Here is a 22,021-nt window from a genome sequence, read left to right as displayed (position 1 = left end):
TCCTTCTGACTTCTGTGACTTTTCACAACTGCATGACAAGATAAATAGCCTTACGTGCTTCCAGATAGAATATACTTACTTTAGGTCCTACAACAGAAGAGTGAGGAACACTTCTCCTTACATTACTGGATGGTGCTTCACAACATCCACGAATTTCCCTCCCCGTCCCCCCGCGCCCCCTTCCCCCCTCCAAAGCTTTAGCCTTGCTATGCCGCCCTGTGGTTTGGTCTCACCAGAGACGTTGTTACTATACAGTACATTGTAACTGAAGTCTGTGTAAAAAGTTTTAATGCAGTTTCTCGGAAATTTGAAGTCTCTGGGCCAGCAATGGTATTTGTGTTTTAGTTTAAGTAAATCTGCTTAACTAAGGTTTCAACCCTTTACCCACATTCCCAGATAAACAAGAATGGTACATCGAAAATATCCTCCAATGGTGTATACTCCTAAAAGATTTGTTTACAGAGCTTCACAAATACAAGAATTGAATGCTGCCTACTTAATTCCATTATAATAAATAACGCAATGACTATTGAAACCTTACCGTCTGTTTTCCATTCTGGTATATATCGCACTTCATACTCAAGATAAAACTGAAAGAAAATAATTTTACATCTGCAAGTTCTGCATTGTAAATGAGATCCCGTCATTTATATTCAACAATCATTGGCTCGTTTTTAAAAGTTCAAAACCCATCATTAATATAAATACAGTCCCCAAAAAAAAAAATTGGTGCTCTTGAAAAAAAGCGGGTTCTGCTCGTTGTTGTTCAAGTTCTTGGCCCAAATTTATAATTTGTTCAGGAAGCGCAGCACCTAAATTTCTTGCGCAGCATTGCGCCAAGGGGAAGATGCTGAACATAGACCAATCTGCAAGGAGTAGCCTGCTACTGACGTCACCCAAACAGGCTAGCTTCCACAGACTTGTACCAGGGCCCATCAGCGAAGGTGCATCGTCCAGGGTAGGACTGGTACTGGAGGCATACTCATCCAATATGGATTCCTAAGCAGAGACCTCTACAGAAGGGTCGGGCGCGTTGAACGTGTGCTGCGCACTGCTGCAGCCATGCAATGTGTCGGTTACTGTGGTAATTGATTGCATTTACCCTTGTTTCAGCATGATTCCATTAGGTGTTAATTTTTGATGCAAAGGCCATTCAGGTTAGTATGAGTAGGTAGATTGGGATTCGTGTCAAAATGTATAGATGCTTGCGCTGAGTACTGCCCCTTGATACAAAGCAGTGCAAAGTGTTTTTGGCTCCTTTCCAACGCAAAACATGTTGCACTGGAAGGTACATCACTGCTGCCAATTTGCATTGCCCTAGCACCAGCACAAATCATTGGGTATTTTGCGCCCTGGTCATGGTCCCTTGTGATGATGCTCCTTTGTGATGATGCTCCTCTTGCCTCTTCTACCTGGTTTTGTTGCCTTCGCCGCCGGTGCCTGCAGACCTACAAGAAACAAATCACAACCTCTGGCTTGAATCTTTACAGTACACACGTGGCTTTACTTCAGTTATGATCGACTCTCGACAAACAATATATGAAATGCAGGCAGAATGCTTGGTGAGGTACAGAGATCTCGCGTCCCTGAGATGATCCAATATGAAGGCGAAGTCAAGCCTGCCAGTGTGTGTTAGTGTTCAGTGGGAATCTCATGTTGCTAATACAACACCAACTGCAGTGAGTTGCTTGACATGACCTATATATATATTGGGAACAGCCACGTCTGCCTAGTAGAAGAATATATGAGGACATAAAAGTGGGTAAAGTAAGAAATCCCAAGGCACAGTCACAATACTGAATCATGAAATGTGATGGATGGTAGTACTGAAGGCACAGTCTTGGTGACTGAGTATGCAAGGCTATACACCTCCTTGAGGGGGCAACTTCTATTTCAATCATTGGATCATTCTATACAGCAGAAGGACCCAATGATCAGTTTTCTGATCCCGAAACTCCTTAAAACTGATTTAAAGATGGAATTTAATCATTCACACTTTTTAGAGTCTGTTAGTAATCTGTGTGGTTTTGCAAAATGACTGATCAAAATAATTGGACATTAAACAGACTAAAATACTGAATCATGCACAAGTGAAATCAAGATATGGAAGAACAAAAGAACATTTCTCTCTCCACCCAAAGAACTAATCTTTATTCATTTGCAGCTGTAGTAAAGTCCTCCGATCCACATTACTGTAGACTCAGAACACTTTTGGGATCAGATACATGGACGTGGGAGAATGCATTTTTGTATTGGTATTTCTATAGCACCAGCCTAGCTAGGCAACAATGGAGTGCTGTACATTACAAGGAAGGTTGGAGATGATCTATAAGATAGTGTGCACCAAGCTGGGACTACACAAATATATTTCACATTTTTAGGCACAGGGAGATTAAGTGCTTTGCCCAGAATCACATGATGTAGAGCCAAGCGCCGAGGAACATTGGTCTGTAAGTTCCAAAGTACAGAGCTCTAGCCAATAGGCAAAATCTTGGAGTTAGATTGATTACAAGCAGTCAGTCAACAGAGTGGATAGTATGCTAATACTAGGTACATGTCCATGCATACTGATTAAAAAGATGTTCTGTTACAGAGTCTTGTAGAGCTCATAGCTGCCCAGAGACGGGCTTCTCAGTGCTAACAGGAATCATGATTATGAAGTGCATTGCTTTAGGGGAAAAGGTGTGTCTTCAGTTGCGTTCTGAAACTAAACATATTGCTGGTGGCTCTGAGGTGACTAGGCAGAGACTTTCAGTGCTTAGACACTAGATAACAATATGATCTGCCTCCGCCTCCTTTAATTCTGGGAATGGCCAGGAGGGAGCCATTGATATTTCCTAGCTTTTGCATTATTGTGTGGTGTAACAAGGTAACTGAGCCGTGGACAGTACAGCCTTAGAGAACAATTAATCAATTACTAGCTCAATTTGTACTGCGCGGCAAATCACCTGAGAGGGTATCCAGGATATGATGGAATCAGTCGAATAGCCACTTCTTGAGGGATTTTCGGAATTCTGGTAGAGATTGGGAGGTACGTAGCTGCAGATGGAGGTTGTGTCAGACTTTCGCTGCGAGGTAGGGGAAGGAGCGTCCTCCGCTCGAGCCTCTGTTGATGTGGTGAGTGTGGGCAAGAGCTAGGGAGGTGAAGCATAGTTGTCTGGCATGTTGGTGGAAGTTCAGGCAGTGATTGATGTATGGTGGTCCTATGTTGTGAAGGACTTTGTAAGCATGGGTCAGTAGCTTGAATTGGCATCTCTTCTGTACTGGGAGCCACTAAAGTTCCTCGAAGTGAGGGTGGTGTCGGTTCATCCGGGGAGGTAATGGATGAGTCTGGCTGCAGCGTTCTGGATGGCTTGTAGCCTCTGAAGGTGTTTAGAGATCCAGTAGTATGGCTGTAGTCCAGTCTGCTCATGATAAGGGCTTGTGTGATGGTGCATCTAGTGTTTGTGAGAAGCCACTTGAAGATCTTTTGGAGCATGCGCACAGTGAAGAAAGCAGGCTTAAGGCAGTTCTCTCTCATCCTGTTGGCTGCGCACGTCATGCACCTGTAGAATCCCGCTATGGTGGTGGTGAGTCCTTAGCGAGGGAGAGAATAAATTGAGTGTTGTCGACACATGAGATTATGTTAAGCCTATCGAATCTGATGATGCTGGCCAAGGGTGTTATGTAGATGTTAAAGAGGTTGGAGCTGAGGGACAAGCACTGAGGGACCCCACGGATGATTTCCTTGGGTTCGGAGGAGAATGGAGGTAGGCTGACATTTTGGGTTCTTCCGGTGAGAAATGACGCAATCCATCTGAGGGCGTTCCCGATGTTTTGTAGCCTGGTGATCAGAGTATGGTGGGATACTGTGTCGCACGCTGCTGAGAGGTTCAGGAGGGCTCGGAAGTCGGGCCAAATTCTGAAAAGTTTAGCGTGGGTTAGTGTTACTTTTTTACCCATTTTGGGATTCACAAACCAACTCAAAGAAATATTTGCTTTGGTTTGTATGGAAAAGTAACCCAAAGCAGCACAAAATGCTGCTTTGCATTACTTTCCGTTAAGACAGGGTTACACGCGTGTTTCCATGCAGCCACCAATGCTTTTTGAGGTTAAACCCAATTCACGAACATTAGCGGAAAAGGTTTAGCGCCAAAAAGTAGCACAACTGAAAAACAGGTTTTAAACTGAGACATGTTTACATTTCTCTGTGCCTTTCTGAATTTGCATACGTGCTGCACTGTGCAGTACACATACAAAGTAGGAAATTCTTCTGGACATGTGTAAGCAAAGTATTTTGTAAAGGAAGGGAAACCTATGCTAGACTCAGGCACGCATCCTAGCGCCCAGCAGCTGATATCAGCACCGGCACTAGGAAGAGGGGAGGAGAGTGCCATTTCTTTGTGAACATGGTGCTCTCTTTGCTCTCTCCCTGTCACACAACACAGCACAGCCTCTTAAGAGGATGCCCTACATTGCATGACAGTGTTCAGAATGTGGGCCATCGCCTACAGGTGTGATGAGAGCAGTCTTGGTGCTGTGGTTGCTGCGGAATTCAACTGCGAGGAGCCAAGAAGATGGTTTTGCTCAAGATGTGTGGGGAGTTGTTGGAGGAGAAAGGGCCTACTGTGGAGCGGGCGGAGGCAGGTCAGCAACGTTTGTTAGTGTGTCCTGTGTTTAATGCTCGGAGATCAGTGGCAGAGTCGGTGTGGAGTGGAGTAGAACCAGGGTTTCCTGTGCTGGGCGTGGTCCAGATACAGACAGGCACAGATGGGCTTGCCAGTGGCACTCCCACTGCGTGTCTGTGCTGAGGCTGCCACTAAGTAGGTCTTGGGAGGTGGGAGGGGTGTGTGGGTGAGGTGGATGGGGTTAGGAGAGGTAGGAAGAAGAGGCCAGAGAAGCACACAAGAGAGCAGGTAATGAGTGGGGGTAGGTGGAAGGGAGAAAAGTGGGAAGCGTGCTGGGGGCGGCCAGGTGAAAATACAGGCAATTGAGGCAGATCGAGTGAGAGAAACAGAAGGCAGCAAATGTCAAACCAAAGGAAAAGTGAGACATACGAGCGCAAAAGGCAAACCAGAGTCAAAGTGAGAGTGAGAGAAATACAAGAGCAAAAGGCAACCAAAGGTAGAGCAAGAATGAGAGAAATACTAGAGCAAAAGGCAACTAAAGGTAGAGCAAGAATGAGAGAAATACTAGAGCAAAAGGCAACCAAAGGTAGAGCAAGAATGAGAGAAATACTAGAGCGAAAGGCAACATAAGGAAAACTAACTGAAAATCGACAGCAAAAGGCAAACAGAAGGCAAAAGGGAGAGCGACGGAAACGAAAGCAAAAAGGCAAACAAGAACAGAACAAAAGACAAAGTGTACACACTGATTGCACCTGGACTGGTCGGAGGACCAGTCCAGGTAGGTGTGGAGCCTGGGCCCCTCAAAGTGTCAAAGTCTCAGAGACAAAGGTGACCCAAGAACATGAGCAGTAGCTAGGTTTAGACGTCTAACTGGCAAGGTCTCTTTGAAAGAAGGGGACTAGGATGCATGCACAATGGAGTGTGCTTACCATATATCTACTTAGAGAGGTGGGTTTTCAGCAACCTCCCTCTCACCTCTTTCCTCTCTGCCAGAGAACAAAGGGTGCGCTGGGACAACTTGGAATCTGGCAATTTTTACCTTCCAGGGGCAGTGCCACAAGGGTCAGCACTCTCCCCAACGTTGTTTAACATTTATGTCTCCCCACTAGCCAAACTGATCAGGGACCATGGATTTTCACTTGTATCGTATGCAGATGATACTCAAATCAAATTTTCCAACTCATCAATGGCAGATCCAATCGCAGACAGATTCCATAGCTGTCTTGACCACATTATGAACTGGATGCACAAAAACTACAATTTGGAAATGGGCCTCCTATTTGAACCCTGTCATGGTGGCCTGCAGAGGCAGGAGCCTGTCCTGTTCCAGCCACCATAGTCAGGAACCTTGGGATTTTTTTTATGCCCAGCTCAATTTCTCAGGGCACATCAACCAACTGACGTATGCCTGCTACTTCCTCTTACAAATACTTCGAAAAATCCTACCCTTCCTATCTATGCCGTTGAGGAAAACAGTGGTGGTAGCCCTCATTCTTTCTCGCCTAGACTACTGCAACGCTCAGTATCTAGGTGTCAACAAACGTCAGATGTCCAACTCCAATCCTTGCAGAATGCGGCGGCAGGTACCCTGCCTAATATTCCAAAATATAGTCACATCTAGGATGCCATTAGAAATCTGCATTGGCTTCCAGTTGAGCAGCATATTGAGTTCAAGGCACTATGCCTTGCTCATAAAGCTGTGTATGGAGGGGCAACTAACGACTTCCGCAAATGATTTCAATGGCATGCCGCGCTGGAAGTTGAGATCTGATAATAAAGCTCTGCTTTGCGTGCCCAGAGTCAGGAAGGCCAGATGGGGAGGCAGATGTTTCTCTTTTTTGGCTTCTAAGCTCTGGAACGAACTTCCAGTAAATATTAGGCACATATCATCCAGGTCTCAGTTTAGGAGTCAGATTAAAACCTGGCTCTTCCCTCACAAACAGTGATCTAGCTCTTCCTGACTTTCGTGCCTCCATCAGCGCCAAGACGCCTTGGCAATTGTGTGCTTTATAAGCTATTACTTACTATACTTACTTACTAATTTAAGAGAGTCAGTTTCAAGTGGAATTTCAAAGAGAGGACCCGTGCACATGACATGGCTTTCCTCAAATGTTCTTAGAGCTCCTTAGCTGACTGGACAATAACTTACGATTGAAAAACCTTAATCATCTTGGTGGAAGATGTGGTATGCACAATTTGGTCAGGTAATCCAGTGCACTGCTATATAAACCTTAGTAGATGAAAAATTGGGATTTTATTTTTGCTCTTTTAATTACTGGGAGTCACTGGAGGGATTTCATAGAAGGTGTTATATGGTCTTGTAGTTTCAGGCCTAAAAAGAAGCGAACAGCATGTTTTTGGTCTCTTTGTAATTTAGAAATTGAGTAGGAGTGGCCCTACAGGTTCTACTGCAGTAATCAAGACAAGATAACAGTGAAGATTAATGCATTTTTGGAGAGATGTGAAGAATATCAAAGCTGCAGCCCTGTCCCCCAAAAAATGTGATAAAAAGAAAAAGGGTCAGGGTAGGAAGAACTTAGCCTTGTTCGTGGGGCCAGGTCAAAAAAAGTATTTTTTTTAAACTCTTGCCACATTTGCGGGGAAAATAATTAAACATGTCCTCCTGGGCTTTCTAGTAGCCTATGGACCAAATCCTCCTTGGGTCTATCCTATTAATTATGAAGGTGGCAGCGTGGATCCTCCTCCTAGGCTTACTAGAAGCCCTGGGGACCATCACCTTCCTGGAGCAATCAATTAAGTTGTGGGGGACCACACAGACCCGCCCCCCCCCCCTCGGCCCTGGGGACCACCACCTCGCCAGGGCCAAAAAAGAGGGGCCACACAGCCCTCCTCCCAGGCCTTATATGACCTCAGGGACTATCACCTTCACGGGCCAGCCCATCAACAGAGGAGGAGGCAGGCCACGCGCCCCCCCCTCCAGGAGCCATATATGTCCTATGGACCCCCTCTGGGCCAGCTCTTGCTATGTACCAAGGTGCCCAGCCCCAGAACATAGCTGTTTGCTTTAACTTAGTGAGAAATTTGACAGCTCACGTCAAGTCAGAGTAAACATGAACCCCGCTCCCAGCATGCGAGAGCTGGGAAACCACTCCCACTTGCTGAGAGTAGAGCGTTCTTCTGTTTACCTGCCCGCTGTCAAGCGGACAGGAAAACAGATGAAAGGATTGCCTCACACACAGGGAGATGCATGTTTAGCAGCTCTCTGTGTTTAAAAGCAATGCTGGCTCCCACAGGGGGCGGAGAGTCAGCAGAGGCATTCAGGATCCCTCCACTGCGGGCCCTCGTTGAGCTTCAGGGCACACAGTCATTGAAGGTTAGGCCCTGGGGAATTGGGTCCCAGTGGCTGAAATCCCACCTTCCCCATTCAATTAAGGCTGAACCCTGGGGGATAGGATCCTAAATTGGCCCAGGGAGTGGGGCAGTGCAGCCCTGCTGCCCTATTAAGTGGTGGCAGGCCCACAGGGATGGGGTTCCCTGGGCCATTCTGGCCCTGATGCTCATTGTATAAAAATTAAACCTCAGCTATAAGTACTTACACATATAAGCATAGCGAGTGACTGTGATGAGTGGGTTCTTTCTTGTCCTCTCCTGGTGACAGCAAAGTCCATGGTTCTCCCTTTAAATTGCTACAAGTTCGCTAATGTGGAATTCACTTGGATGCTTCCCAGTTTGGCCCTGCCCACCTTAGTAGTCAAGTCAAGTCAAGTCAAGTCAAAGAATTTATATAGCGCACTACATACCCAGAGGGTCTCAAGGCGCTTAGGGAAGGGAGGAGGATTACTTGTCAAATATCCACGTTTTAAGTTGCTTTCTGAATGCTAGGTGGTTCTGGGTAAGGCGAAGGTAAGTGGGGAGTGAGTTCCATGTTTTAGCTGCCAGGTATGAGAAGGATCTTCCTCCCATAGTGGTCTTGTTGATGCGGGGTACAGTGGCGAGGGCTTGGCTGGAAGAGCGTAGTTGGCGGGAGGGGGTGTAGAAGGACAGTCGAGAGTTGAGGCATTCTGGTCCGATGTCGTAGAGTGATTTGTGTGTGTGGGTCAGCAGTCGGAAAGTGATCCTCTTATCGACGGGCAGCCAGTGGAGGTCTTTCAGGTGGCCAGAGATGTGTTCGTTACGCGGGATGTCTAGTATGATCCTGGCTGAGGCGTTTTGGATTCGTTGGAGTTTCTTCTGGATTTTAGCGGTAGTACCTGCGTAGAGGGTGTTTCCGTAGTCCAGTCGGCTCGTGACCAGAGCATGGGTGACTGTTTTTCTGGTTTCGGTGGGGATCCAGGGAAATGTTTTTTTGAGCATGCGAAGAATGTTGAAGCAGGATGAAGATACGGCACTGACTTGTCTGTTCATTGAGAGTGAAGAATCCAGGATAACGCCTAGGTTCCGTGCGTGGTCTGTCGGTATGGGTGCTTTTCCAAGGGCTTCTGGCCACCAAGAGTCGTCCCATGCAGAGGGGGATGTACCTAAGATGAGGACTTCTGTTTTTTCTGAGTTCAGCTTAAGACGGCTGTGTTTCATCCATTCGGCAACTTCTTTCATTCCTTCGTGTAGGTTGGTTTTGGCGGTGCTGGGGTCATTGGTGAGAGAAAGGATCAGTTGAGTGTCATCCGCGTAGGAGATGATGTTGAGATTGTGTTGGCGAGCGATGGCCGCAAGGGGGCTCATGTATACGTTGAAGAGGGTGGGACTGAGTGAGGATCCTTGTGGTACGCCACAGATGACTTCGGTGGCCTCGGACTTGAATGGTGGAAGGCGGACTCTCTGGGTTCTTCCGGTGAGGAACGAGGTGATCCATTCAAGTTCTTTTCCTTGTATTCCGATGTTTCTGAGGCGTTGTAAAAGGGTGCTGTGGCAGACTGTGTCGAAGGCTGCAGAGAGGTCGAGGAGGATGAGGGCGACTGTGTCTCCATTGTCCAGTAGAGTTCGAATGTCGTCTGTTGCTGCGATGAGGGCGGTCTCAGTGCTGTGTTTTGCTCGGAAGCCAGATTGTGAGGAGTCGAGGGATTTGTTGGCTTCGAGGAAAGCGGCGAGTTGGTTGTTGACAGCTTTCTCGATGACTTTGGCCGGGAAAGGAAGGAGCGATATGGGGCGGTAATTTTTGAGTTCGGTGGGGTCCGCTGTGGGTTTTTTCAGAAGGGCGGTGAGTTCAGCGTGTTTCCAGCTCTCCGGGAAGGTGGCGGAGTTGAAGGAGCAGTTGATGACGTCTCGGAGGTGCGGTGCTATGACGGAGTCTGCTTTGTTGAAGATGTGGTGAGGACATGGGTCTGTGGGGGATCCTGAGTGGATGGAGTTCATCAGGCGGATTGTGTCCTCAGTGGAGATAGGGTTCCAGTCGTTGAGAGTGTTCAAGGGGGGAGAATGTCCAGTATATGGTTGGGTGGGTTGGTCTCTGGGTTCGTTGTCGAAGCTGTTGTGGATGTCTGCAATTTTGTTGTGGAAGAATAAAGCCAGGGAGTCGCAGAGGGCTTGAGAGGGGGTGATGTAGTTGGAGTTGGCCGAGGGGGTTGGTAAATTCCTTGACGATGTTGAAAAGTTCCTTGCTGTTGTGGGCGTTGTTGTCTAGTCGATCCTTGAAAGCTGTTTTCTTGGCTTTTCGGATTAGTTGGTGGTGTGTGCGGGTGGCGTTTTTTGAAGGCGTCCTTGGTGCTAGTGGTTGGGTCTTTTTTCCAGGCCTTCTCAAGGGAGCGGCAGAGTTTCTTGGACTTCTTAAGATCATCGTTGAACCATGAGGCCTTCTTGCTGCCAGGTTTGCTTTGACGTTTTTTCAGTGGTGCTAGGATGTCGGCGGTGTTGGATAACCATAGGGTGAAGTTGGCGGCGGCTTGGTCTGGGTTAGAAGAGTGGGCTGGGGTGTTTAGAAGAAGCGATGAGGAGATCTGGTCGATGGTGATTTTGTTCCAGTTTCTTTGCAGAGTTGGTTGGAGGTGATTGGTGGGTTTCGGCTTGTTGTAGGTGAAGTGAACGCAGCTGTGGTCAGTCCAGAGGAGATCCGTAGTGTGGCTGAATGAAACATGGTTGCTGGAGGTGAAGATGGGGTCGAGTGTGTGGCCTGCGATGTGGGTGGGGGAGGTGACCAGTTGTTTAAGTCCGAGGTTGGCGAGGTTGTCCAAGAGGTTGGTGGTGTTGCGATCGTTGTTCTTTTCAAGGTGAAAGTTGAGGTCTCCCAGAAGGATGTAATCTTTGGAGGGGAGCGCGTGTGGAGTGATGAAGTCCGTGATGTCTTCACTGAATTTTGCGCGGGGTCCTGGTGGCCTGTAGAGGAGGGTGCCTCTGAGTGTGGTCTTGGGGTCGATGTGGATCTGGAAGTGAAGGTGTTCAGAGTTGGCGAGGTTGACGTCAGAGCTGGTTGAGATGTGGATTGATTTTTTATGGACGATAGCGATTCCTCCTCCTGTGTGGCCGGTACGGTCCTTGCGTGTGATCTTATAATCTTCAGGGATGGCAATGGTGATGTCTGGGGCGGAAGAAGCGTTCATCCATGTTTCTGTTAGGAAGGCGACGTCTGGAGAGATGGTGTCTAGTAGATTCCATAGGTCAATGGCATGTCTGTGGACTGATCGGGTGTTGAGAAGGATGCATTGTAGGTGGTTGGGGTCGAGAGTCTGTGGTGTGGTCGTAGCGGAGATGTTGTCGGTGCCGCTGAATTTGCAGGAGTAGCAGGAGAAAGGTCCATGGGTGTGTCCAGGAGCGGCTTGGACGCAGTTGGGGGCGCGACCGGGGTTAAGGGCTAGGAGGGAGGCGGCATCGTAGGCAATGCGAGAGGGCTGGGAAGCGCGAGGGGCAGGGGGTCTGGCGCTGGGCGCGGTCCAGGCGCGGACGGGCGTAGACGGGCTTAACTTTGGCGCACCTTCGGCGCGAACGCTGCGCGTAAACGCTGCACGCGGGAGCTCCTGTCATATATGGATAGTGGAGGGGGAGGGGCGAGGGCGGCTCAGCTGGGAGGCGGGGCGGGCACACGAGGACTACCACAACAAACAAAATGGAGGCGGAGGGGGGAGCACAGCGGAGCGCTAGCGGAGCGCTAGCGGCAAACGCGCTGAAACAATTTAAAACAGCACAGATTGAATACACAAAGCGCTACTTCAGCAAAGCGCTAAGCCAGCATACAGCACGTGAAAATAGAAGGCAATTAACTCAACAATTCAGCGCTACGATACCAGCTGTCTGCAGGGACACTGGGAGCGACCACTCAGCTCGTGGGAGAGGAGCGAGTCACGGCGCCTGCAGGGAGAGGAGCGCTATTTCAGGACAGTGGGAGGGCGGCTCAGCTGGGAGGCGGGGCGGGCACACGAGGACTACCACAACAAACAAAATGGAGGCGGAGGGGGGAGCACAGCGGAGCGCTAGCGGCAAACGCGCTGAAACAATTTAAAACAGCACAGATTGAATACACAAAGCGCTACTTCAGCAAAGCGCTAAGCCAGCATACAGCACGTGAAAATAGAAGGCAATTAACTCAACAATTCAGCGCTACGATACCAGCTGTCTGCAGGGACACTGGGAGCGACCACTCAGCTCGTGGGAGAGTAGTATCCAAAGGTCTTCCTGCCTTTTGCGAGAATGATGGGCAGCTTAACAACTACCCCCAGTGCGTTTCCTGCTGATTTTGGTGAGGAGTTCTTGATGCTGAGGAGTATGAGGACATCTTCACCAAGCAAAAAAGCACTTGCCTCATACAGTTAAGAGGAAGGCCCCTTGTTTTGTGGAGATTTACCTTTTTGTACTCTTGTTGTCTTCTCTATAGGAGGATTGTTTTATATTATCACATATTTCTGGATAAAGATGCACCAGGAACAAACACATTGCCAAAACGCACATAAGGTCACTGGTGACACTTACTCCTGCTCCATTATGAAGCTGTAGTGTAGAATACGTACTGGACATTTACCCAAGGAGGTAGCACTTAGTTATTACCGGTAGAAAGGACTTCACAGTTTTGCACAAATATGTACACAAGAGGACTCTTGTTGGATACAAGGGCAGGTGCGGATCCTTTGAAGCCGAGTTACTCATACAGACACTCTCTCACACACTCCGCTGCTCCCACACTCACTCAAACACTCATGCACACAATCACAGACCCATACAGCCATTCACAAACCCATTGAGACACTCATGCACTCTCTCACAGACTCATGCACCCACTCACAGACCCATACATCCACTCAATGCCTGTCCATTAAATAACTGGTTCTTCCTTCACTGGACGTTTGAGGTCAGCAAAAAAGATATCGGGAGGATGGATGGCTGGGTCCGGAGTTGAAGGGTGCAGTGATTGAGGGATGTGGTGAGATGAGTTAGTAGTGGAGGAAAATACAAGGGGCTGCATGTATCATCAATGCAATTGTATGGTGCGGAAGGGTATCAGTTGAGAGACTAGTGGAAGTTACATTTGAATTGCAGCAGATTGTGGTGATTTCCATAACTGAGGCTCTGAAAGAGCAATATGGCAGCACCATGAAGACATACTTCAAACATAACTTACTTCTGTAACATGTTCAACAGCTCTTGTGTCTGCTTGGGCTTCTTGTGCTGAGAGCCATAGACTGCAGTCTGGATTTCCAAACACTAGAGTGGTAGCAAACAAAAGAGGAAAATTAATCTGGTTATGTAGCTCAGTGCAGAAAAATGTTAAATATGTAAGTCTGATAGGGGCGCCTAGATGATCGGACCTGCAATTAATGAACACAACAGCTTATTTATGAAGACTTCATGTTTTTGCTTCTTTTTAACAAGCATTCTTGCTTTTACTTGTACATTTGGCAGTAAGCAAAGGTATGTTTGCTACAGATAGATAATCCCACACTGAGTAAGCCTTACTGCGAAGATTAATCTGACTTTTATGAGACTCACAAGAACGCTTTAAAATCTATGTGAGTTGAAAACAGACTCAATGTGGGATTTCCACCAGGTTGAAGATTGTGTAGAAATAAATAACGGAAACATTTGCATAATTTATTTTTCCTCTATGGAGGAATCCTTCCACCTACACCTGTATCAAATAAGGGCATGATCTTGTTTCTTTATTGCTATGAAGAAGTACTAACTCCCATCTTTAAATAGTTTTTCTGCATGCATTTCCAGGCTAAAGAGCTACTTTCACATTGACCATGAATATCAATGAATGTACACGTAAGTATCTGTTATGTGCAATTTTGAATGTCACCTTGACACCCACAATCCCAGCATTCATGCTATTGCATTTACAAATACTGGGAAAAAAACAACAGTGCCAGGCTTTCCATATTCATAAACTCAATTACGAAATAACATTTTCATCAGTCATGGATGTGTAAATCATGATGCAGAATGTAATCCTAAATTATACGTGGATGTAGACATTTCATCACTAATGAATGCACCCGGGGGGCGAGTTTTGCTTCAGTGGGTAATTTCCTAGTTTCTTTGCTTGAAGACTGAATATGCATTTTCCAACATTATTCGCCTGGGGCCACAACCAGAGGCGGCATTACTGAATCACCTCTGCTGTACTGGAAGGTAAGCTCAATTATGTGTTTCTACTAGCCATATTTTTCCAGAGGATACCCACAATGCAGGATGTCAGTGAACAAATCTGATGCTGGTGATGCCAATGTGGGTCATACAGGTGCTTTAATTGATTCATGGTTGTGGACTGTTCTGCCTTTCTGAACATTAATGAGTTGTAATTTTACTCTCATGAGATTTTGTTTTCCAAAGTCAGGCTTAACACTGAGCAATACAGCAAGAAATGCATTTCCATCAAGACCTTTCCACTGGGAATCTCAGAGTCGTGCTTACTCTATGTTCTGGGGGATTATATGGTAAGTGCCTGCACTGGGATCCATTCCTTCCATAGGGTTTGAGTAATGTTCAGGTTCTTTGTGTGCCTTGGAGCCTTTTAAGACATGGTATACGATGATGTTCATGTAGTTAGAAGAGTTGTTTCCTTGAATAATGTTTAAAGTTGCCAACTTGTGACTGAACTTCTAGCTGATACAATAGCTTTGTTTACCATCTACCTATGCAGCATCCTGATCTCCTGGTGCACGAGGATCTCTCATGGAATGTTATCACTTCCCAGAGAATCTGTAGGTCCCTCAGCAGCCATTGCAGCAATTTAGATAAATGACCTTATTCACATGTGCACTAAGCAACAGTACACATGTGAAGTTATAGATCTTGAGAGTCTTCAAGAAGAGAACTGAGGATCCAGGAACCTGTATTCACTTTTCTCTCATTGAAAGATGATAAGTTGCTACCTGACGCCTAAAGAAGCCTTCCATTTTTAGGCCAAGACAGTTTAATCTTATTAAAATTACCTATAATATACTTTCATATAAAGGCTTTCAGCCAGTCCTCTTCATCCGTTGGTCTTCTGCTCACTACAGCATAGGGGTGGGCGTATGGAGGAGGGAGGCAGTGGCTCAGCCCACTTCAGCCATTGGCTAATTTTGCTGCGAGTGACGGCATTCTGCTCTTTCGCCTCATTCACAAGGAGCCATTACAGTTTTTTGAAGGGGTGGGACAGCCATTTCAGTTGCATTTTCAGATAGATGGCACATCTGCAGGAGCATAGGTCGAGGACTGACTATTCACCAAACATGACAAATTATAAAGCACTGATTTCCCACTTTTTATCTATTAGGGCAGTGAACTAAGGAGCAGAAGAGAAATTGAAACAGATGTTTTCTATGGAAGGAGGTGTGACAGAAGAGTGGGTGAGGTGCTTAAAGTAGAGACTATAATGAAGATATTACATATCTTAGAGCGAGTTCGCTGAAGGAAATAAGGCTAGATCATACTTAGTTATAAAAAACAAGTTACAATTCAAGAATTACTTTCTGGCAAAGGCTGAGCAGCCCATCTCTCCCTAGACCTTTACAGTAGATGATGAATCTGTCCTTTCGGAGCAAATCCTGACCAAGACTTAGGTCTACCTCAACTTATTATTGGTGGCCTTATTTGGACGTTATGGTGGAGAAAAAGGTGAAGGGCAGCCTCAAGTGAGCCAACAGTGATATTACGCATGTTATCAGGACACCTCCAATGACTTATTCAGGGCAACCAGGTATGTCTTAGATCAGGAGAAATTTGTCATCCATGCTCAGGTGTTGGAAGCTGTCCACAATATCTGAATGGAGTAGGAGTATGTTGGTGGCTGTGCATAGTTAATAGCTATTTATTTTATTTATCATAAACTATGTATTATAAGCTTCAAGCGTGGAATGTGTGTACTTCTATCTTGGAGGTTCCTTGTCTCAGTTGACCCAAGCAGATTGGTAGAAATACTAGTGTGGGGGGGCATTTCATTAGGAATATTTATTTATCTTTTATTTATTATACCATAATGATCCTGCATCTTTCAATCACTTTTATCATTAGAAGCGCAAACGTATGGTTCTTCCTTTCCTTATTCATCACACTCAGTGGACAGTGGTATTCAGTGTGGCAATTTCCTTCAGCTAAGATTATGAACAATCCGTATTTTTGGGAATCCTGTTTACCTATTGTATGGAATTAGGTAGCCATATCGGATATTATAAGGATATTCAACGTCACCATGGAGTTTCAGGATCATATATCTATACTCAAGAGGCAGAAGGCCTTTTAAGGTCCTTTTTCAGGTCATGTTGACTCAAAAACCTCCTTCCTTCTGATAGCTTTTAAGTTTAGAAAAACATATAAGAAGGAACAGGCATGTTACTGTTTCTTTGTTAAAACGCAGCTGCAATTATCCGCCATGACCTTCGTGTAATTATCCTCCGTGACCTGCTGGCAGCAGGCTTTGTGATATCAGACCTCAACAGTAATAACTTATTACATTTGAGCAGATAAGTACTTCTTTATAATAGGAGACCAGATGCATCACAAGTTGCCTGCAATAGGGACATTAGAGACGGTTATATGTTGGAATTGTAGATGTGTCATAAGGCAATTCACCCTGTTCACAAAGAGGCACTACACTTTATGCCTGAAATTAAGACATAAACCATTGCTGCTATAGTTCATAGGTTATATAGGCTTTAGATGGCTCTATCACTACCTTTATCCTTGCCATTGCACCCGGCTTTTAAAATGAGTGAAAAGGGTCTGAAAATACATAACCACTGTCCATAGTGACAGATAAATCACCTGCAGTCAATAACACATGAGGATTTCATTGATCATTGTGAATGTAAATCCAAAAATGTCCACTTCGACAATGTAGGTAAAAACCCAGAGAGTCTGATTCCCATTTAAAGAATGAAACTTTGAAATAAGAAACAAATTTTAATTTTTTTATTTTTTATTTTAGGGGTTTTATATAGCGAGAACAGAACCTTGCAGGTATCAGAGCGCTTTACAAGCAAGATGTAAGGAGCAGATACAAATATAGTAGAAAAATATATGATTGAGTCTAGTACACAGAAGTAGTTAACAATAGAAAACATATACATTACAAGGTTATATATATACTTTTTAGAAACATACCATCCCTGAGAATATAGTTCAAATATTGTTGCGAGAGGTCCAATACAAGGTAGTCACAAAAAATTTGGATATAAAATATTTCACGTAAACTTAGACATGAGAATTGATTTCACTTCTTTTAAAAAAAAAGCAGTATAGGGGTTTGGTCTCGTTTCTGGGAGTAGGGCATTCCAGATCCTGGGGGCCATTCCTGAGAAGGATTGGTTATATGGCGAATCTTTGCAGTTTCAAAAGAAGATTCTTGGAGCTCCTGGTGGATCTGTTACCACATGAGAGTGAAAGATTTTGTGTTAGATAACTTGGGGTATTGTGGTGTGGGGCCTAGTGCGTCTGTGGTGTTGTCTTGTCATGTATGGAATTGAGAATATCACCGTGTTCTGGATTCCAGTCATGACAGTTATGACCCAGGCTTCAGATGTAGACTTATCCTCTTGCTGCTCGTAAAATAAACACCAAACCATACCTTATTCGGCTGGCACTTCGTATGTTATTTCACTGGCGACGATCAGGCGAACAAAGGAAGCCTGGAGTCCTGCTCTATTGCAGATTACGTTGCTGTCCGGGAGAGGTTACTGCTGATGCCTTGAGCAGTTCATCTGGTGTGAGAATATTGGTCCTGGCGGTGTTTTCTGAAAACCGCGGGCTCCTGTGACACTCAGTGAGTGTTTTCGACAATTTTGAAGCTTTTTACATTTTTAAAATTGAGCAAGCTAACGCTGCGAGGCGCTCGTGACAGCGGCCTGAGATTTGGCTCGAGACTGTTCTCTACGTCATCACACAATTCCTGTGCGTGTAAAGAAGCACTGGGGCATTGTTGTACGGTTGCCCAGCAACGCGTGGCTCATTGCATTGATCAATTTTAAAAGCACACAGCACAAACAGTGATGCGCACGCTTCTTTATTAGTGCCTTTATTTATCTTAAGTGGCCTCGTTAATTGAAGATTGAAGATTTCTTTTATTTGCTCTTCCATAAATATAAGGGGAAAGTGTTCACATGCACTGTGGATACAAATCGACAAGTTGGTTTATCTCCATTGGTATATGCTGACAGCAATTGACTGTAACGTGGAATACATGCATAGAAAGTTAATTACAAGCGGTGCACGAATAATAAACTCATTTTACATACTGAGTGGTTATACATACCACGTCAATTGTTGTTTTACTCTTGTTTTACTTTATTTAATTTAAAAAAAAAAAAAGGAAAGTTTTTCTGCTCCTGCACCATTTCTGCCTTCGCCTGGGGAACCCATTCTTGAATGGAAAAGGTGGAAAGAAGGTTTTCAAGCCTACATTGAGGCAATTGGTGGTGAAGACTATACTGATAAACGGAAATTGGCTATTTTGAAGCACTTTTTGGGCGCAGAGGGTAGGCATGTGTTGAGTCATCTGCCTCCCAGTACAAATACTGTGTCATCATCTGAAGAGGGAGTAGATGTTTTTGACGAAGCTGTCAAACAATTAGATAAGCAGTATATAAAGAAGATCAATGAAGTGGTTTCTCATCACAAATTTCTCAGTAGAGGTCAATTGTCCAACGAATCTATTGACTCTTTTATGAATGACTTGAGATTTTTAGCATCCAAATGCAATTATTCAACTTTTCAGGATCAGATGTTGCGTGATCAAATGGTACACAAGGTTGCTGACGTCATGCTGCAAGGAAAGTTGTTGGACACAGAGGATCTTACCTTGGATAAAGCCCTAGATATTGCTCATAGTTTTGAAGACATGAAGCTTGGTATAAAGGAACTTTCTGAGCAAAAAGTCTCTGAGGTCAATGCCATCAAAAAGAATAATTTTGAAGAAATTTAGTTCCAACAAGGTTAAAAACAGGAATCAATTGTTTCAAGATAAGAAAGAATACATATGTTTCAAATGGGGTATTCCAGGTCATTTGGCAAATGATAGAAAGTGTCCTGCTATAGAGCAAGTATGTAGATATTGTAAATTGAAAGGTCACTTTACAAAAATGTGTAAAAATAGGAACAAATATAAAAGAGCAAAGGTTTTGATCGGAAAAAAGATTCTGATGAACGTGTTAATGAGGTTAACGATGACAGTAATGATGAAGAATTTCTTTTTGCTGTCTATGTCATGTGCTAAAGATGGGGGTGAGTGTTTGTATTGTCAACGCTCCGTCCATCATCACCTATGGTTTTTCTTTGTTCGCCCTAAGTTGGCAGGGTATGCTCAGACGTGAGTCCCTTGCTCACTTTGCCACTGGAGTCAAGCAAGCCCGGCTGAAGACAGCTGTAATGCCAGAAACCGGTCCTGGGAAGCTTGATTCCGGTCCAGGGAAGACATGGCTTGGCAGTTTGGGCTGGACTGTTCCCATGAGGCACAGGGTCAGACTGATTTGCATGTGGCCATGTCTGAACTGGGGCGGCGGAGTGAGCTAAAGAACAGTGATGGATTAAACCCAGATCAGTTGACTGGGGGTGAGTGTTTGTATTATCAACGCTCCGTCCATCATCACCTTTGGTTTTTCTTTGTTCGCCCTAAGTTGGCAGGGTATGCTCAGACGTGAGTCCCTTGCTCACTTTGCCACTGGAGTCAAGCAAGCCCGGCTGAAGACGGCTGTATTGCCAGAAACCGGTCCTGGGAAGCTTGATTCCGGTCCAGGGAAGACATGGCTTGGCAGTTTGGGCTGGACTGTTCCCATGAGGCACAGGGTCAGACTGATTTGCATATGGCCATGTCTGAACTGGGGTGGCGGAGTGAGCTAAAGAACGGTGATGGATTAAACCCAGATCAGTTGACTGGGGGTGAGTGTTTGTATTGTCAACGCTCCGTCCATCATCACCTTTGGTTTTTCTTTGTTCGCCCTAAGTTGGCAGGGTATGCTCAAACGTGAGTCCCTTGCGCACTTTGCCACTGGAGTCAAGCAAGCCCGGCTGAAGACGGCTGTAATGCCAGAAACCGGTCCTGGGAAGCTTGATTCCGGTCCAGGGAAGACATGGCTTGGCAGTTTGGGCTGGACTGTTCCCATGAGGCACAGGGTCAGACTGGTTTGCATATGCCATGTCTGAACTGGGGTGGCGGAGTGAGCTAAAGAACGGTGATGGATAAACCCAGATCAGTTGACTGGGGGGGAGTGTTTGTATTGTCAACGCCCCGTCCATCATCACCTTTGGTTTTTCTTTGTTCGCCCTAAGTTGGCAGGGTATGCTCAGACGTGAGTCCCTTGCTCACTTTGCCACTGGAGTCAAGCAAGCCCGTCCATCATCACCTTTGGTTTTTCTATGTGTTAAAGATTCACCATATTGTACAGTTGTGATTGGGGGTAAAGATGTAAGTATAATGGCAGACTCTGGCGCAAGGCATACTCTTATTGGTGAAGAATGGGTAAAAGAGTTTCAGAATTTGAAGTTGTCTCCTCCTGATATAAGGCTAGTAGGGTATGTATATGTATGTATGTATGTATAAACCGTTTTGTAACGCGCTCCGTTACTTGGGAGTATCCTGGTGCGAATTGGGAGAGGCGGAGAAAAGAGCAGCAAGAAGACAACTTAGGTTACACTCCTGAACAGATGGGTTTTCAGGTTTTTCTTGAATTGAGCCACAGATTGCATGGAGCGTAAATGGAGAGGGAGAGCGTTCCAGGCCCGAGCCGCGACCACGGCAATCGACTGACCGCCAAGTCTGGCTCGCTTAAAGCGGGGAAGAGACAATTTAAACAGAGTAGATCACGGGTCTCCAACCGGTCGATCGCGAGCTACCGGTAGCTCGCCGACCCTCTGGGAGTAGCTCGCGCTACTTTCTAATTATAGAGAGGTCATTTAAATATTCTATTTTTTATCCTTTCATTGTCTTTTCTAGCTTTAAGACCTTGCCCGCCCTCTCACAAACCAGCTGCTCTGATTAGCTGAATGAGCTTAGCTGGGGCGGGGCGGGCCAAAGAACGTGACGTTCTTCCTAAAGTCGCGCTCCGTGGCGCAGTTTACAATTGCAATCTGGCCAATCTCATCCTTCTGGGAAGCTGCGCTGGGAAGCTGCGCAGGACTGGTAAGTGTTCCCCCCTGATTATTAGAAGTATTGTTGGTAAAACTGTCTACGTGCATTGTTAGGCCTTTGATTTTAATATCGGCTGCCACCGTGCTTTACATCTGCCTTCAGTAACAAAGCGCGGTGGCAGCCGATATTAAAATCAAGATTCTGCAGGCAGTGAGCAGCTACCGCGCTCACAGCTGATTTAAAAATCCAAAGTCCTTGCCTGCACCAACTACTTTCACTGACTACTACGCAAAGGCAAATTTAAAGCGTGTTGAAGTAAATGTAAATGTAATGTATGAAGCTTATATAGCGCATGACTTACCCTGGGGCATCTCCGCGCTTGCTTAGGGAACCCGTCCTGGTATTCCCCTGTGAGATAGCCCTGGCAGGGTATCCACAAGGTGAAAGCCAGGCCTCCCACCGCGAGGGGCCGATGTGGAGATTAAGCAAGCTATTGCCCAGAGTCGCAGAGTGTGAACCCGTGAGTCGAGAAGGCACCGGAGCGAGAATTATCGAGTCCGTGGAATTATTGAGCCCAAGACCCGCCGAGGTGGGGAATTGAACCCTGGTCCAGGGCCGAACTCAAGCTCCAGGTCTGCCGCCTCTAACCCCTGAGCCACACTTCTCCAAGTCAGTGAAAGCCGTTCAAGGCAGGCAAGGACTTTTGATTTTTAACATAGGCTTCCGCTATTGTAGCAGCTCAGTGCCTGCAGGATCTTTGCATTCACTGAGCAGCTTTCACTGACTACAGCACGCTTTAAATTTGCCTTCGTGTGGAAGTCAGTGAAAGCAGCTTTACAGTTCGGTGCTAGTGATGTCTCCGGGCAGATGAATGTGAGCAGGCCAGCTGCCGTTCCTCTTATGTTAAATGGCGTCTCGTCTCACAAGGGTAGTCTGAAGATGTTGTGCTCTTCAAACATGGAAGCCTTGGATGAGAGGGGACATATTT

General features: G+C 45.9%; 1 protein-coding gene across 1 annotated transcript in view; it reads right to left on the bottom strand.

The window, feature by feature from the left end:
* Window positions 1–223: 223 nt before the first annotated feature.
* The window catches only part of TTC23L (tetratricopeptide repeat domain 23 like), a 143,703-nt gene continuing 121,905 nt past the window's right edge, over window positions 224–22,021 (bottom strand). Inside the window, exons 11-12 of the mRNA XM_086962930.1 lie at window positions 13,108–13,190; window positions 224–1,448 (exon numbers count right to left, since the gene is read on the bottom strand). Coding sequence (XP_086819056.1) covers window positions 1,409–1,448; window positions 13,108–13,190 — 123 coding nt within the window. The 3' untranslated portion in view covers window positions 224–1,408. The remainder of the gene's footprint in view (window positions 1,449–13,107; window positions 13,191–22,021) is intronic.

This window comes from Lissotriton vulgaris, chromosome 3_1, assembly GCF_964263255.1.
Source record: "Lissotriton vulgaris chromosome 3_1, aLisVul1.2, whole genome shotgun sequence".
NCBI classification, from domain to species: Eukaryota; Metazoa; Chordata; class Amphibia; order Caudata; family Salamandridae; genus Lissotriton; species Lissotriton vulgaris.
This window is presented reverse-complemented; position numbering and strand designations above follow the sequence as displayed.